Genomic DNA, 17,954 nt, shown 5'->3' on the forward strand with positions numbered 1-17,954 from the left:
CTGTATGCGTATACATATACACACCTGTAGTGCTATTTAATTGGGATCTTGTTTATCTTTGGTTTTCTTTCATTTATGGCCATCCCTCCAAGACACAATAATTTCATAATATTCAGTGGTGTGGAGACACCATTATTTATTTAATCTCCCCACCTTAAAGGTATGCACACACACATTCTTTTTTCTTGGCACTACATGCCGGGCTGTAGTAACCTTCTGTGTATATCTTTCCTTTTGTGATAATGCTTTTATTTATGTACTGTAGTGAACAGGTTGTGTTTCTCACCTGCAGCATAATCCTGGGATTTGTGACAAATAATGCACACTGGTGTCACTTTCTAGTAGGCTCAGCCAGACCCCTCTCATGGATAAAAAGAGGAAAGAGAGAAGGCTCAGTCCTTTTGGGCTTTACTTGATACATTCTAAAAATATACTGAGGTGACAGTGCAACAGGGTTTTAGAGAGTCTTAGAGAATCTGTGATAGTGTCAATTAGTTATCATCTTTAGAAGGATATCCAGACTTTTCCAGTTTGAGCGTAATTGTGTTCTTCATTTAATGAAAGAGACTGCACCACTATAAAGCCATAGTTAAACAACTGTTTGCATTGTAAAGCTCAATAGTGTGTTCAGGCTATGGATAAAAAGCTGTGAAATGTTATATTACACTAACTAGTGGTTTTAAACTTATTTCTTGCTGACTCATTTCTTGAGGTGTAGGGTGTAGTACATCCAAATGGAGCAAGAAGTCTGATTTGGGGTCAAAGTCTGGGTCACTTCCATGGTTCTGCCTCTGGAAGCTGAGACCTGCCACCTCACTAGCCATGTGTGATAGGAGACTTTGTTTTGAGTCACAGATGGAATCATCAGCACAGATTGTTCTATTTGATCCTTTAGAAAGAAAGCGATAAAGAAACATTTCAATAAAACCACCTCACATAAATGAAATGCAGAGGTTGCTAGTTCACTCTCAGTGGAAGGTGGGGTGAACGTTTTAATCCATTTCAATCTTCTCTTCTCTACTGTAATTTTCCATGAACTGATTAGTACTACTAATTGTGGATCAATGAAAGTAACCTGGTTGCTGGAATACTGGGCTGGAAGTCATATAGCTTTAGAATTCAATTCTAAAATAATCCATGACACATCCAAGTTATTTTAGCTTATCAGTTGCCACATAAATATCCTTTCCAGGGATATTATAACTGTAAAAATATCTTTAAGGTTTCCAGAATAGAGTTTTCTGAGGGCATTTCTAATTGCCTGTCTCCCAAAAATTACTCAACAGAGAGGAGGAAAAGCAGCAAATGCCATTTAGTATTACATTCAGCCAAAGCATTTTTGGTTATCCTACAAACACGAGTAAGTCAAAATACTCCAATACTTGACCCCAAAAATACTCGTTGTCCACTAACTTAGGTTATAATTTGGGTTACTTATTTTACTATAATTTGGTTCCTTGGTTAGCTTAGATTAGTTTAGCAGAGCAGATTTTTTTAAGTGCCCATATGAAAAGTAACCTGGAGATAGATTCTTTGTGTCAGTGTCACAGCTAGAGGAAGAGTTTGAGGCTCTATTAATTCATGTCTTTAATATTCATGAAAGAATTAAGCCTACAGGTTGATGTTTATTCTGCTCTTATTGAATTTCCACGCCTGAATGCAGGATGCTATGTGATCAGAGTCTTGGAACTACTTTTAAGGGGCCTTTGGGACTTTGGGAAGATGTCAAGGAAATAGTTGTTTCATTTTTTTAGCGAAGTATTCTTGCCTAGTAAACATGTTTTAGAAATAACCACTAAGTCAGCTGCTTCATGGCCCCAGTTAATTTATCTTTGGAATGTGATGTTGTGCCCCTGACATTGAATATTGAGCCTCCTTAGCTATAGTTGCCCAATTACATGGTTTGTCTGTGCTTTCTAATTTGAGGCTCTCTGAGTCCACTGAGGGACCCCACAACTGGGACCTTCTTGGTCAGAGCACATTGTCAGTAGTGACCAGAAGAGATGGTGTGTGTACAGGAAGAAGTTGGGTCAAGAGATTTCTAGCCTCTGCCCAATGCCAAGAAAACTGCGCCTGCTAAAATATCTGGAGGGTCAGGAGAAGATCTAATTAGGGATGATAGTGCCCAAAAAAGAAACAGCTTCCTTTTGAAACCTCACATGAGGATGTTCCCGCATGTGGCCTCCTGTTCCTTTTAAACTCTTCCTGGAGGCTGGGAAGCTGCTGTCGTTGGCTTCTTGTGTCTGAGTCCCCCAAACATCCAGGATGTCCTGTCCTGGGCAGCCCTGGTCTGAGACACTCAGCCTCATTACCTCCATAAATCACCACAGCCTCCTTGCTGTTCTAGTATTTCTCCATCCAGGATACATTTCCCAGACTGCTGTTTACAAGCTAAAGTATCTCAGGAATCCTTCTGCAATCCAATTTGGAGTTCAAAGATACAGTCACTTCACTCACACTGGCCAGTTCTCTAAAATCCAGAAACTGCCTGTGCTTCTCGCCCCTTATAGAGACAAACTCCTTATCACAGCCTCCTTTATCAAGCTTCTTTGAAATTTTGGCAAGTGATTTCCTGAGCCAAGCCAGCTGAGGTGTCTGGTATGAGTACAAGCCTTCTAGAGAAGAGGCTCTGTGTGTTAACTTTCCCCTGAAAGCTGTAGAATAAGGATCCTAAACTGAAGGAAGAATTTCAGGGCTAAAAGCCAGGAGAGCCTCCCTGTGGCAGCTATAAGGAGGAAAAATCATCCGGAACATCCCTTTCCTAGTCGATAACATTTGACCTTTTGAAATACCTTTGAACTCTACATAGTTTGGCAGTAAAACTCAGTAACTAAAGCAGATTACAATATTGTTCTGTCTCCTTAAGATGGCAGTGGCTCTTTAGATCTAACAAACGTCAGGACCTTAGACCTAAATTCTGTAGACTTTGGATCCCACAGCTCTGAGTTACATCTCGCAGTAGATTCAAAGCTGCTGAAGATCTTGTCATCTTTTTCCAGACACACTTTTGAAATGTTTTTGTGCAATTTGAATTAACTTCCTTAGTCTAGGGAAAAAAATAATAATTCTCTGGGTATAAATAAATGACGTTATTAAACCTATCTGGAATCAAATGCAAGCTATTAAATAATGATTTCTTACACAAACAGCCGTCAGTGGCCTACGTACATACCACGCCGGGCCTACCTTCAGGCTGGGAAGAAAGAAAAGATGCTAAGGGCCGCACATACTATGTCAACCATAACAATCGAACCACAACTTGGACTCGACCTATCATGCAGGTATGGAGAGCACCACCCAGCCTCAGACGGCTGCTGTCACCACGGAAATGTGCAGGACCCACCTCGGTGTTTCTGATGATCAGCTGCTGTGCTTTAAGCCTAATATTTACCTAAGGAAGAATTTGGCCCTGCATCAATCTTTCCCTGGGTATAGTTTAAAACTAGAAAGTAAGGGAAAAATGGAGGGGAGAGCACACCAAAATATGTGCTATTTTATTCAATAAAATCTTTTAAGAAAAACGTCCCAGGAAAAAAAGAAATGGAATGAATGATACTTTTCCAGTAATACCCGATTAGAATGTGGGGCTTCTCCCCACCCCCCCTTTTTTCTGACGCTAGTTTTTAAGCCGGGGTAGTGATGCATTTCTGTTTCCCATTTTCGCCGCCTCCTCTCCCCCATTATTATGTTTAAGTATTTCCACCACGCTTTAAGTCAGGCCTCTTATTATTGTCGTCTGGGTTCCCACTCCTAATCACAGGCACAGGCAGGTCCTCATATGAAGCTAACTTGTTTTTGCCTCCAAAATAGCTCGCAGAAGATGGTGCCTCCGGATCGGCTGCAAACAGTAACAACCATCTAATCGAGCCTCAGATTCGCCGGCCCCGTAGCCTCAGTTCACCAACAGTAACTTTATCTGCCCCGCTGGAGGTGAGAAGGCTGCCTCATCTAAGTGGCGTCACTCTATCCTGTGACTTCTCATACTCTCTTCTCTCTCAACGTGGACTTCCGTTTCGCAGCCCCCCTCCTCTCTCTCCGATCAGTCGCGGTGTCCGTGGTGACAGGTGTTCTTGTGCAGCTTTGCCACATGCTTCTCTGTCCCGCCCAGTTAACATTTCTGGACTCTCCTCTCCACCTGATTCTCATGCTCATTTGGCGGAGCCCATGGTGAATTGCCCTGGACGGGGGCATCTCTTTCCAGAACTCTGGCCATCCTTGTTGTGTTTCACTCCTCCTTGCTTGTTACCTCATTAGAAGTACCTAATAACTTGTCCCAATACCAATGCTTAAATTGAGTTTTAAAACATAGCTGTTGCTCTGATCTTTTTTTCCTTTCTTTCTACTGTAGGATGTTTCATTGTATGAGCCTGTGTGTTTTTTAGTGGAGATTTGCATCTCTGAACCATTGCTGGGCATCTGCTTGTGCTCTCTCCTGTTTTGTTTTAATGCTATTGCGTAACATCACATAAGTCAGAGAGCAGACCTTAGAAGTTCTAGAGCTGACTGCCTATGAGAGCGAGCTGTGGATTGTTAAGATGCTTACCAGTGGAAGTTGCTAGCTCTTCCAAGCTGTGTTATAAATGCATGTCTACCAACTCTGTCATTCCAGGTGGTTGCCTCCCTCAAGATGGGTATTCTCTTTGTGCTCTAACAATGGACAACCCCTTCTGCATTAGACTGTGAGCTCATTAAGAGCAGGGGCGAGTTGTTTCCACTCTCTGTAAAGTCTCCCATCCGTAAGGCTTAGTTTAGAACAATATATTTGGTATGTACTGAGGAGCTATCAAAGGATGGTGGTTTTAAGTATTGCTGTGTGTTTAACCAATAGAAAGCATTGAAATTTGGATTGATTTAAAAGCAAATGAATGACAGACACAGGATTTTTTAGGCACTTCCCCTGTCTCCCTTTCGAAAGAGGAGCATTCCACAATACCCAGGTACTTTCTGACACACCTGGGATGGCACATGAGTGTTCTAATGCTCATTATTATTCCTTAGGGTGCCAAGGACTCACCCATACGTCGGGCTGTGAAAGATACCCTTTCCAATCCACAGTCCCCACAGCCATCACCTTACAACTCCCCCAAACCACAACACAAAGTCACACAGAGCTTCTTGCCACCCGGCTGGGAAATGAGGATAGCTCCAAATGGCCGGCCCTTCTTCATTGACCATAATACAAAGACTACAACATGGGTAAGGCTGCTGCTTTTACTTGGCTCCGTTTTCCTTATGAAGTCTGCGTTCATTCATTCACCTCCTTGCTCTGTGTTCCTACTTCCTGAGGAGAAATGGCATTGGCTAAAGTGTGTCTCCATGGGGTCTCCTCAACCTGGACCTGCATGGATGGGCTGGTGGGAGTGGATGATGGTTAAGATAAGGGTTTTTTTTGCTCCGTGTCCTTCTGCATTTGTATTGACATCCCCCTCTCTCATATTTGCTTTGTCCCTTTAGTTTTTACTGTTCACATAAAACACTCCCGTGCTTCATTTTCATTCCTTTCATCATTACTTAGAAGATATACTAGATGACTGTGATTCTCTTGGTTGTACATTTATAGCTTTTTTTTTTTAACAGTCAAATCGATTTTTCTGACCACATTGCTTTCACATGTCCCTGAACCACGCATGAGAAAGAACCTGTGTTGTGTTAACTTGGGCAAGATGAGATTACTCAAAGGTGAATGTGCATATCTTTATCTTCCTCTGTCAGTTCTTCATTTCCTTAACTGAATAATATTGGTGGCCTCTTAATGTAATGTATGATTTTTTAAAAGTCCGTTGGTATTTTTCTACTATGTGATCTCTGTACTCTTAATTAAACTTGGATTGGTTCTCTTGTTTCTGTTTCTGAAGGCGCTGAAGGTTTAGTTTTCTTCCTGGCCCTTTATATCCCCAGCTAAATTGTCTGGGTGCAAGGTTTAACTCAGTCATTCTGTCATCTTTGCTACTTGCTTAGAATGGATTCTCTTTGAAAACTGGTTGAATTTTGGTGATGGCCATTGACCCTAGCTCTTTGGTCTGGAATCAGCAGTAAATACATGCTTTAAATTCCCATTTCCAGTGATGGGCACCTAGTACGTGCAGTTGATTGTAGTTAAAGCTCTTGGTTAGAGCTAGCAGTATTGCGTTGAGTAAGAGGCTGGTGAGGTGACCTGACCTGTGATTGCACTTTGTCCCTGGCATCATGTTAATTCACTCCCTTGAGGACTGGCCTGGATGTGGTGGAGGGTGCTCTCTCTCAAATCCTATGGACCAGAGACCCATGTATCTCTGTGTGGGTGTGCCTGGTATCTGAGCAGGACTGTGCCTTCTGCTGCAGGACTTTGAACATCCTTGGCTTTTTCCACTGAATGCCAGTAGCAACCCACCCCCCCACCACCCAACATAGTGATACCAAAAATGACCCACACATTTCCAAACACCCTAGTGAGAACCGCACTACAGTCCCTTCCTATTTTGAAGTAAAGGAATCGCCTGCCAAGAGAATTTATAGAATTTATGGTTTAGATCGGGTGACATTCATTTGGTAAGTTGATAACTACTTCTCAGGCATATGATGACGTGGAGTTTTGTCTGACTTGTCTTTTAGTCTGAAGATAATATTACAGGTTTGTGGGCAAGATAAGTCTGAGTTAGCCAACTCTTGGGGAAATAGAGTAGTACATATTGGTCATTAAGTCTTTTTTTCTCATGGACATAGAACTCGTAGCTTTCCTGCTAGTATACCCACTTCTCTTTACTGCAGCTCTGTTATAATTTTAAGTCCTCAGTCAGAAACTGAAGCTCCCAAAACAGGGGGTAAATATTATAAAAGTAGATGGATTAGTGTATGGAGCCACTGTGGCTTGCCAACATAAGCTATGATTTTAGTAATTTGAACTAGCTTAGTAATCAAATCCCCTAACCTTTTCACAGCCTTTCACGCCACAACTGCAGTGTAATTGCAGCTGAGCAGATTTTATTTTAAATAGGCCGAGCTTTATTTATTGCTTGTACCGTTGCTGAATGAAACCCAATTTTGATTTCCAGTTGTCCCTTTTTACCCAGATAGTTGTTATTGACTTTATTAATTTAAAATTTCAATTTTGTTTGAAAAAAAAAAAAAACTTTTTGCTGCTGCTGCCATTGAAAATCCTTAAGGCAACAACTGGAAATTCCACGAGTTACTACCCTTTTAAACAAAACACAGATGTGCTGACACAGCTGCGTTATCTCTTCTAAACAAAGACCTGTACAAAATTCTCACATGAATGGCAGACTTGAAATTGCCTGTTTATTTTGACAGGGGATGGAAGGGTAGAAGGAACTGTAAAGATAATTTTTGGCTTAAAATCTGTTTTGAGTTGGTTTGGGCTTTTGCTTTGTGCATGTGTGTGAGAGAGAGAACTAATGAAGAGAGCAGAAGCTATTCTTAGGTTTGGACATCATAATAGCACACAAAAAAACTGGTATGACAGGTTGGAAATCAGGTCCCGTCCCCCACCAACCTGGGTCCTGCTGATTCTTGCACTAACCAGAAGCATGAAAAGATTGAGGGCAAAACTTCCCTCTAGTAACACTGCTAGAGGAAAACTCACTGTGAAGAATATTTGTGAAGCACGGTCTTTCAAACACACAAATGGAGGCCATATGTCAGCAGCCTGTTTGGAATAAAGTCTGGCAGCATCAAATGAATGTGGCCTTGGCCCCACCTGGGTTAGGCCCACCTCTGCTAAGGAAAGCAGCTCAAAATATGCATATGATAGGATATATATGTCTTTTCAGGACAATGCTGAGCTTACTTTTGTAGCAAGAAAGATTGCACCTTAATTAAATTCCAGGTTTGTTTTCTCTCCAAGTCCAAACTAGCAAAACTCATTGTCGCCTGCACATGTTGGTCCCTTCAAGATGGAAAGCATAAAGGAAGAGGACAGTTGTTTTTTTGTTTTTTTTTTTTTTAATGAGCCTGTCTTCCAATATTTTATATATTTTTTTATTTATTAGGAAACCTTTTTTCTTAAAGATCTTTGCATATTGCTTTAAAACACTTTCCAACTGCACTGAGGGATGCAAGTAGGTCATAGTAAAAGCTTCGTCACCTTCCATGCAGAAGGAAGGGAGGAGCAGACTAGTGTGTTTTGCATATTTTATTTTGCATATTTTCCATATTTTATTCACTTATTAGGATTCCAGCTTCTCATCATCCCTAAACTTATCCATAACTAAGATGGAGCCTCACTGTCATTTTACCTGCTCCATCAGCTGTGGAGGTGCTTCCCTCCTCAGTTTGTTCAGGGGATTAAGTGGGAGGATACCACAGAGTCAGGCCCTTCGAGCTTGATCAGGGACAGCTGCTGCCATTACTTGGGTTATTTATGGTTGGTCTGATAAGGTTCTCATACCCCTGTGGCCTTCTGGCTCTCACAGGCTTTGAATTCTGGTTTTCCATGTACAGCCAGCCATTTTCGCTTATTTTATACTCCATGCTCACCCCCCATTCTCTCCATGTACTTTTCTTTAATTTCAGCTTTTTTTTTCCCTTTAAGGCTGATTATCTTTTGCATATATGTATCATATATGGGCAGAGCCCCTGTCCTCTTTCTTATAATAACCTTCCCAAGGTTCTCCCTACATCTGGGCATGGTCAGTGGCTCTGGGGGTGGTGGAGGAGGAGGGGGACATCTATTGGCATTGCCTGGTCTCAGCTCATAGCCAGCATTCAGTAGGCAGCTTTTGTGGAGTCAAGTGCTTCAAGTTTTTTTCTCTAACCACGATTTGCCTATCATAGTTTTTTTTCCCTCTAAATGTGCTTAGCCTATGCATTTACACTTATGTGTTCTAATATACTACATAATAATGGACCTATTTTATGCCTCTATTTATCCTTTAAAATATCATCAGTACCCGTCATAAACTGCTAACATGATTTATTTCTTTGATTAAAGAATTTACTAATGCTAACAGAAAGCAAAGGTAAATTTTATTTTTTGTGATCTTTTTTTGATTCTTGCCACTCCTCAAAATTGATGGCTTTCTTTGATTCTAATGGTACTGATGATCCCAGTGAAACTAATGGTTTATACTGTTGAGTTGGGAAAACGGAGCAGGACACCTTTTGGTAATTTAACTGCAGCACAGGTTTTAATATAATTGAGTGAAGCTAATCAAATCCCTTATTTGAAAAAAATTTTTTTTAAATCTAAGGGTTATTTGGATGACAGTGTGTTATTCTGAGTTTTATCATTTGTTTTCTAACCATCTGAGTTTAAAGACAGGGATTCTCTGAGTTCTGTTGTGTTTCCCCTGGGTTTGTAGAAGCAAGAGGCACTGCTGGACTCGATTTCAGAACCCTTTGGGCAAGTCCTTTATTCCCTGAAACTTAGTTTCCTCACCCAAGACGCAGGAATCACGTGCCCTGCCTTCTGCCAGGGTAGTTATGTGATCATAGTTCTGCCTGTTCTTTACAAATTAGCATGCCCCAAGGTGGCAGCTACCTGTTTCTCTTGAGTTGGTTTTCTGTGGTTATCTTAGGAAGATACATCCTTAAGTAAACGTTCACAAACTCTGCAGGCAACATAAATGAAAATCGAATCTGCAGAACTTGCTCAAGGCTCTCTATTCAGCTCTCCAGTAGCATCTCTGGAATGGCCACGGGAATCGAAAAAGCCAGCCCAGGCTTAGAGTCCCTGCGTAGGTCAGTGAGGAGTGGAAGGGAGCTGATGGGGTTTCTGTTCTAACGTGGTGGCCTGGCTGCCCTCGCCAGGAGTCCTGAATCTCCAGGGAGATTCCAAACCATCCCCCCTTTGCCCCTGTGGTTGGAGCCTTGCTTTCTCGGGGCCCCCCATTCAGGTTTCCCATAGGAACATCACTCCAGGACCTCTGCCTTCTCAAGGTCTCGGAAAAATCATTAACTTTGTATTCACACATTCATACTCTCCTCCTTTCCCCAGGGACAGGAGGAAGAGGAGAGTCTTTATGGAGAAGGTAGTCAGCCAGGCTTCCTGCGTGAAGCAGAAAGGAAGGGGGGCAGGGCTCCCCCCTTCCCGCGTAGGCAGGAGTGCGGCTCCAGGCCAAGACCCCCGCTGCCTTGGAACACACAGCTCCAGAAGGGAAGAAGCTGCGAGCTGTGCCTACAGTCCCCCTTTAACATCTGCCTGTTATGCTTTTATTGCAGGAAGATCCACGCCTGAAATTTCCAGTGCATATGCGGTCAAAGGCATCCTTAAATCCCAATGACCTTGGCCCTCTCCCTGTGAGTACACAGCAGACACGGGTGTGCCACTCTAAACCTTCACCCACCAAACTCTGGAGCACCCTAGGGGCCCACTCTTTCCCCAGCCTTCATGGGTCCCATTGGTCTGTATTTTTAATAGAATTGGTGTCCTTGGCTGAATTTTAATAGTTCATGGGATACACAGTACTTGTGAAAGAGGTTTCTGAATTGCTGATTATGAAAACTAGACCTGGGAACTGATATGCCTGAGAGACATTCTCTATGGTTGACAATTTAGGCAAAATGCATTTGTTTTGTAACTTAGCAACCACTCATTTCTATCTATATTGTGGATTTAGTCATAGGAACAGAAATCTTTAAAACAGTGGGAGAAAAAGGCATAAGTAGTCACAGAAGGCTTCCATAAGTCATTTAGCCTAAGGTATTTTAAGGGTTTTTCTCCCTTGTTGGTGACAGTTTATAAATTTCATTTTTTATCCGTTCTCTTTTGGGACCTGAGTAGGAGTTGAGCTATTTACTCAAATTGGATTTTGAATGAAACCTTCACCATGCACTTCCTCAGCTCATCCCTCCTAAAAAAAATTTTTTAAAGCCTTACTGAAAGGAGGAGAGGTAGGCTGGAAGTCTGCTTTAAAATGGAAGGGAGCTGGGGATTTTTTAGTTGTTGTTTTTGAGTCTTCCAAGTATAAATGAGGGTACAGAACCTTTCTGTTGCCTGGTCCCTGGTATATTAATGACAGAATTTGAGGCTAGAAAGGTTGGAGTCAGTCTGTATTCAAGGTATACAAATATTCCCTCTCTCCAAATCTGTTTCCTCGGTTTAGGTGGAGAGAGTCCATTTATTGAGTTTAGAAAGTGAAAGGTAGCATGTAACCTGAATATATTGGCTCCCTGCATTTTGGATAGCAAGGAAGGACAGTCAGATAAGGCACACAGACCAGTGTTATATTGAAAGTTATTTGGGTCCTGAGGTTGAATCCTGAAAGTTCATAGCAGGAAATACCAGTATTAAATTGTTCAGCCACCTGATAACCCCTTGAATAAAGTAAATGTGCCCAGCCCTTTCCCTTTCTCCCTTTTAGGATTCAGTGAATACTTATTTAATTAAATGACCTCTTCAACCCCTAGTGTTGGTAACACCATTTCCCACTTCTCACATGGTGAATGTCTCAAATGCATCTGAAACTGTTAAACAAATGATAATGTTGCCAGATGTTGTCCAGAACAGATTTGAAATGTTTGTATTTAGCTCATTCTTAATGTAAAAATGTACCCTAAAAGAGAAGAGTAAGAGAGTCTTCTGAAATTTTTTAATTTTACCTTTGAATTTGAAACTGCTAATGAGTGTATTCCCTCTCTCCCTCTCTCCTTCTCTTCCTCTCCTTTCTCTCCTTCTCTCCCTTCTCTCCCTCTCTCTTTCCTGATGCTAGCCTGGCTGGGAAGAAAGAATTCACTTGGATGGCCGAACATTTTATATTGACCATAGTAAGTAGGCACTGTTATAGACACATAGGTATTGCACGTAAGGGGGTGGGGGGGGATGGGTAATTCAAATATCATAGTGAAAGCTTTGTAATTTTACTCTTTGTTTAGGCAGCCAGTTGTTATGTGGCGAGAACGATACCAGGCAATCAGTGCCCTCAGACGGTACTGTGCATTCACCCCGATTTGCTTTAAATGAGCTCAAGCTATCACCCATTTTGATCTTGTGACCTATTAACTTTTTTGTTTCAATTTTTTTAAAACTGAGGGATTGATGATCCCTTTGACTTTTGCGCTTTTAATAAATACACTCTGGTAATAGAAAATAAGATTAGAAGTGATGATTTAGTAACAGATCTATGCATGAGCAGTGCTTGAAGCAGCATATAAATTTTTTGAAACCACTGCTGTAAAAGGTCTTGTGGCAAAACGCCCATTCTGACCTTATTTTCTATTCACAGCATGTTTTCTTGCACCCAAAACACTAATATATATGTAGATATTTTCTTAAATTGTAGTAGCTTTGCTATAGACATCTGCTCCAGCACCTATGAATAAGTGTGTGATTTCTCATTTCAACTAAAAGTTCAACTAATAAAGGTTTGCTTTTAGCCAGTGTTTATTTTTTCTTTTTGGATGTGACATGTTCTTTGTGGCAATTTATACAGTCCTTAAAACTTGTGAAAATGCTTATTTAAAAGAGGGCTTCAAATAGATTTCAAATTCAAATCGTGCATGCAATTTGGGAGTATTCTGGTCTTTGTTTTCCTTTGGTTCATAAACAGGAAGTCTGCCCAGGTTTCCGCTGCCTCATGTTTCCTTAACTAAACAAAAGCACAATTGGCAAGCAGATGGCTGAGAAGCCTGGCCGCTGGGGCCTCCTCTGTAGGGCTTGCCATCCTCCCGTAGTCATAGCGAGTTGTCCAGATGTTACTAGAGGGCCAAGTGCAGTGTAGACAGCCCTTCACGTTCAACCACAGGGGGTTGATTCAATTATAAATTAAATTAAGCAGGAGGCCCAGAAATTCAGAATCAAACCAAAAATAGAAGTCCTGGCTATATTTTGGAGTGTGGGCTACCCCTTAGGTTAAATTAGGTATTTCAAGCTACATAGACTTAGTTTTTGTCTTTGCTCAGTAAAAATACTGATTTACCTACTTTCCAGAATTTTGCTGTGGGCCTAAAATTGCTGCCATAGAACTATAAATGCTTTAAGATGTATGTGCTTACTCTGTTTTTTTCCTTAATACACTATTTATAATTCTCTTAATAAAATTTGTTAAAATGGGACAAGTGTTACACCCCTTTTGCCCACTCAAAACAAAAAACAATTGCCTTTTCAGCTCTTATGCATTCCAACTTCAGCTTTTAAACATGAGTAATACTGGTCATATTTAATAAAACATGGTCAACAATAGTAACACAACCTTGCCTGCTCTGTGCAGAGAGCATTTCACACAACACTGGCAGTGTTCAGATTGATGATTTGAGTTTAGACCAGCCTCAGAAGAGCTTTATGAATATTCTAATGTACTGCAAGAAGTCAAAAGCAGGAAAAATGCTATTGCAAAGGGCCAGGTCCAGTGTAGTTTAGAAATAATATGAATAAATTTCATAGACTAAGGCCCAAATGCAAGCATAGACCTGATAGGTACGTGATAAATGGTACCCGAGGTCTAGTTCCTGGAGGGTGAGTGGTGAAGGTCTTAGGCCGGTGATGTCCCTGGTACAAAGTTGAGAAGACTTTCCTTGAGAAGCAGCAGCAGGGCCTCCAGCCTCAGGCTTGCCCAGCTCCTGTTTCCTGAGAGGTGGAAGGAAGAGGGCAGTTATTTGCTGGCTGCCCCTCATCAGCCCCACCATTGCTTGTTCCAGACATTCCCCATTTATCTTGCCCAGAAGAGCACATGGGAGGCCCCTCTTAGCCTCCAGGACTGGATGATATGGTACAGCCCATGGACACAACCAGCTGGGCTTCACGTATGCCAGCGTGGTATTGGTGACATAAAAGTTTATCTTTGCAGAAAGGTTGTCTTTCCTAGATACAGTGTAATGTAGGTCACCAGAAGCTACTGAAGAAAAAGATCTGTTCACAAGAGCTCCTCGAGCTGTTCATCAAGGTTTCTGTCAGTTCTCCATAATTTGTCTGGTTTACTCGATGGAAAGCTGTACCCGTGTGCACATCAATGAAACGTTTCAATTCATTTGCATTTCCTACAAAGTGCAGTCTGTGAAAAGTGCAGAATATCTATCTTTTTAAGAGGCTGCATCAGGCTGGCAGGTACGCTCCACAAAGGGTTGCATTCCCTGGTAGAGAATGTTCAAGAGCGTCCTCACCTTTGGAACGGAGCCTTTCTTTCTAAGCATTCACGTGCACCTGTTTTCCTACAAAATTCATGGTCTCATTTTGCTGTCCTGCAGCGTGGAGACCAGGTCATCTCTACACCCGCCACTTACATTGAAAGCTGTAGGTTTGCAAATTATTCAGAGTTATTCTATTATGCAGAGCTAGGACATGTGGCTATCCATGAAGGACAGGCAATGCAGCTGTCTTTTAAATAATTAGGTTAGAAGTGAAACATTTTCAAGATTAAAAATATTCAACCCTCTTTAAAGACTTAATTTCAAAAGAAATGCATGCTCAGTACTAATCTCCTCTTTAGACTCTCTGACTCATCTGGTTGACATTTATTGAATAGCTCTTATGTCTCAGCCCTGCTGTAAAATGTTAAGGAAAGATGTCGGGCTGATTCTCTAGCTCTCTCAGAAATGATATAGTTCTTCTTAAACACCGGATCTGCCTAGCAACTGAGAACTTGGCCATAGGTATCTCATATACAAAGTCAGAAGAAAATAAAATCTCAGTGATGCTGTTAAATCCCATTTTAGTTTACTGGAAGCATTCTTGTCACACCTGTTAATAGTGGCCAAATTGACTGAGTTTCTTACCTTTCTTTTTTCTTATTTGAAATGTAATGTCCCCAACACTAAAAAGAAGTTTAGGCTTAAAAGTTCTGGAAAAAATGAATAAATGACCCCTGCACATTTTTATATTGGCAATACTTAAATGCAGATTTGCTCTCTATTCTACCACATAGAAATTGTTCTGAAAGCTTAGAAAGTTGTGAAGGAACTTGGTTTTCACCATCAGTTTCATTCAGTCATTTAAAAAAGAAAAAAACTACATGCTAAGTTCCTGATAATGTGCTGGGAGAAGGGCTGCAGAGGCAAGTAACACACTGTCCCTGCCCTCACTGAGAGGCTGACTTTCCAGGAGGGAATACCAGTTGGTGTTCTAAGTGTTGTAGTAGAGGAGTGAACTGTCATCGTGTGGAAGCAGGAGAGGCCATGGCTGGGCCCCCGGGGCAGCGCATGGCTGCAGGAAGGCCTCATAGAGGGGCTACTTCTCAGGCCTTAACGGATGAGGAGGACTTGACCAGGCAAGCACAGAGAAGTGTGATTCTAGGAGAGGGAGCGTTTACGGACAGGTGCGGAGAAAAGCAGGGTTGTTCCAGGTGGCTGGTGCTCGGGATCCAGGAGGACAGACAGCCATGGAGGCCGTCACGGCACACAGTCACTTCTAAGGGCACCTGCCAGATGTGGACCCTTGGGCTCTTTCTGCAGGCAGGAAGGAGCTCCTGAGGGACTTTTCTGGAGGGAAGTGGTCACGGTGGTCAAATTTATTCTTTAGTAAGATCCTTTGGCAGAGCTGTAGAGGAGGTTTTGAAGAGGAGCGCAAAGGAAGCCTAGAGAGGCTTTCCTAGAGGAAAAAGATGAGCACTCCGGAAAGACACTTTGTCAGGGGAGAAGGAAATGGGGACAGCTTGTTAGTCACCAGAGGCGAGGGGCTGGCTCAAGGGGACAATATGTGGGTATTGAAAGCTGCTGATCAAGAATTTAGGATAACATGAGCCACTTTTGGTATTGGATGGTTTGGGGTTCAGTATTGGCAGAGTTTGGATTTGAGGTTACTATTGGAAATCCAGATGCCGATGTCAGGGTTGGAGCTTGAAGTTCAGGTCAGTCCAAAGATTTGGGAGTCATCACATGTAGATAGTAGTAGTTAATTTCTTTTCTGTTTGTTGACATTACCCGGTCAATACGCTTAGAGTCCACATTGATAATGTAGGGCAGAGTTTTTACTCAGCTGTATTCTGTTTCCTTTGTTAGGTTTTCTTTTCTTTTCCATCACAATAGAAACTTTTACTTTCCAAGGTGTTCAGATTTCAAGGTAAGGGTCCCAAAAAATGACATCTGCTTTCCTCCAGGGTTCTCTAAGACAATTGAAGAGTTTCATATAAATTTTCTGCCAGCATGAAAACAAAACAAAAAGGTTTTAGAATCATCATTTGCTTTTATTGCCTTTTTAAAAATCTGTCTTAATTAAAATACTTGCAGTAATAATACCAGTCTTAAAAATTCCTGATATACTTAACTAAAACCAAATTTTTTAGTTATTCTTAGGAGCCCACCTACATGGGATATAGGAATAAATAGAATCAATATTCTTCACTTATCAGATAATTTTGGCCACATGAGAGACTTAGGATCAACTTGCAAGATGACCCTTATTATGTAAAGCTCATACTTTGCAGTACAAAGCTAGGCCCATTTTAAAAATTCAGTTTCCTTTTTTTTTTTTTGTTTTAATTGTTACCAGCTTAGATTTCCTAAAACTCCAGAGAAAAGCCACTCATCCTCAGTGTGCCCTCCCTCTGAGTCCACATACATAAACACACACACAGAAGAATCCATAAATTCTTTTTAATTGTGCCCAGTCACAAACCACAGCGATCCAGGGCGCCTGTGGTTGTATATCATCCACACCGTTGAAGCAGCATGGGTGGCATTGAGCAGTCCTGTTGACATCAACTCATTTGGAAGAAAGAAAACCTCCTCTAGTCATCTTGGCCAAAAAGGAAACCTTTCTCTGGAATCTTCCTCTGCTGTCATCAGACCACCTTAGCTGCTTTGATTTTTGTGTGCGTATGAATGACGCATGTAATGGAGTATTCATTTGTTGAATGTAGGATTCTTAATTGAAAGCAGTTTTTCAACTCCAAAAGCAAAGATAAAAGCATTCGAAGTGAGAAAATACCAATATGTGCGTTTAACCTTTTGGGGACTAAGATGCTTTGTGCCTTTTTTCAGTTAAATGGAAATCATGATCAAGTTATAAATCCTTCAAAGAACAGGAGTTTATAATGGAAATTTCAATAGATTACTTGCCAAAAAAAGTGTGAATAGATGATTTTACTGTAGGTGCATATTTTTGATTAGGTGTTTTTAACTAAACAGTATATGGGGCCCTCCATTTAGAGTATACAGTTCTCTTCTAACCCTGAAATACTAAGTTATTATTGGGAGGGGGGGAGGAAGGGCACTTAGACAGCTTTTGAGAAACCTAGAAATCTAAAACATGTTTGACATAGAGTTAATTTCAAGTAACATTCTGATTTTTTTTTTTTTTAATTAATTTTCAGATAGCAAAATTACTCAATGGGAGGACCCAAGGCTGCAGAACCCAGCCATCACCGGGCCGGTCAGTATTCTCAAGCTGACTCTTGCGTGCAGTATGTTGGTGGCGTCTGCGTGTGCATTTCTTGTGTATCACTACTTACTTCAGCACCCAGGGGCCGGTGTAATTGAGTAGTTAAGCATGACTCCCATCCCCTCCTCCCTGGGATTTCCAGGGAGGTACAGCTGCATATGCCTTTCCCCAAGGACTTTCATTACAAAGGAGGTGGTTTGCTAATGGTTCTAAAATTAAGGATTTTCTTTTCTCCTTTATAAAAGGGCAGATTAAAAAGTACAATCATCAAAATGATCAAGCCAAGCCCAGTATTTGTAGAGTTTTGTCATTTCTTTACAAGCCTCTTAGTTAATGCATGCTAACAAATTTAAACCGCTCTGAATCTCTTCCAGCTCTTAAGAATCTGTGTAAATTTGGGTGAAGTAGCCAATCTCCAGAGCTGGCCGGGTTGGGAATCTGTAACTGCTCTGTCCTCCAAACTTTCTCATAGTCCCTCTCATATAGACCAGCCCAATAATCCCTACTGCCTTAGGCATAGTGACCCTCTTAAATACAGCTTCACTCTGTATTTATAAGCTGAAGTGAGAATACAACTGTCATTCAGCAAAAACAGACATTTGGTCTAGAAAACCTAAGTCTATCACCAGCAGCTTTTGTTGGTGGTTACATAAGGGCAAGGATATAATTTGGAATTAGAGGGAGGTGCTATGGCCAGCAGAAGACTTCA

General features: G+C 41.4%; 1 protein-coding gene across 15 annotated transcripts in view; it reads left to right on the top strand.

Moving 5' to 3' along the window:
• NEDD4L (NEDD4 like E3 ubiquitin protein ligase) overlaps positions 1–17,954 on the top strand; it is a 334,138-nt gene that overhangs the window by 278,736 nt on the left and 37,448 nt on the right. For 9 of the 15 annotated variants that reach the window (XM_004447200.5, XM_004447198.5, XM_071208576.1 and 6 more), the window contains 6 exons: positions 3,150–3,281; positions 3,811–3,930; positions 4,999–5,196; positions 10,156–10,233; positions 11,646–11,700; positions 17,178–17,236. In XM_004447200.5, coding sequence (XP_004447257.1) covers positions 3,150–3,281; positions 3,811–3,930; positions 4,999–5,196; positions 10,156–10,233; positions 11,646–11,700; positions 17,178–17,236 — 642 coding nt within the window. Of the gene's footprint in view, positions 1–3,149; positions 3,282–3,810; positions 3,931–4,998; positions 5,197–10,155; positions 10,234–11,645; positions 11,701–11,808; positions 11,863–17,177; positions 17,237–17,954 lie in introns of all 15 variants that reach the window. The other 6 variants (XM_012523700.4, XM_058277790.2, XM_012523713.4 and 3 more) reach the window with 3 other exon arrangements.

Source organism: Dasypus novemcinctus, chromosome 16 (assembly GCF_030445035.2).
Source record: "Dasypus novemcinctus isolate mDasNov1 chromosome 16, mDasNov1.1.hap2, whole genome shotgun sequence".
In the NCBI taxonomy this organism is placed as follows: Eukaryota; Metazoa; Chordata; class Mammalia; order Cingulata; family Dasypodidae; genus Dasypus; species Dasypus novemcinctus.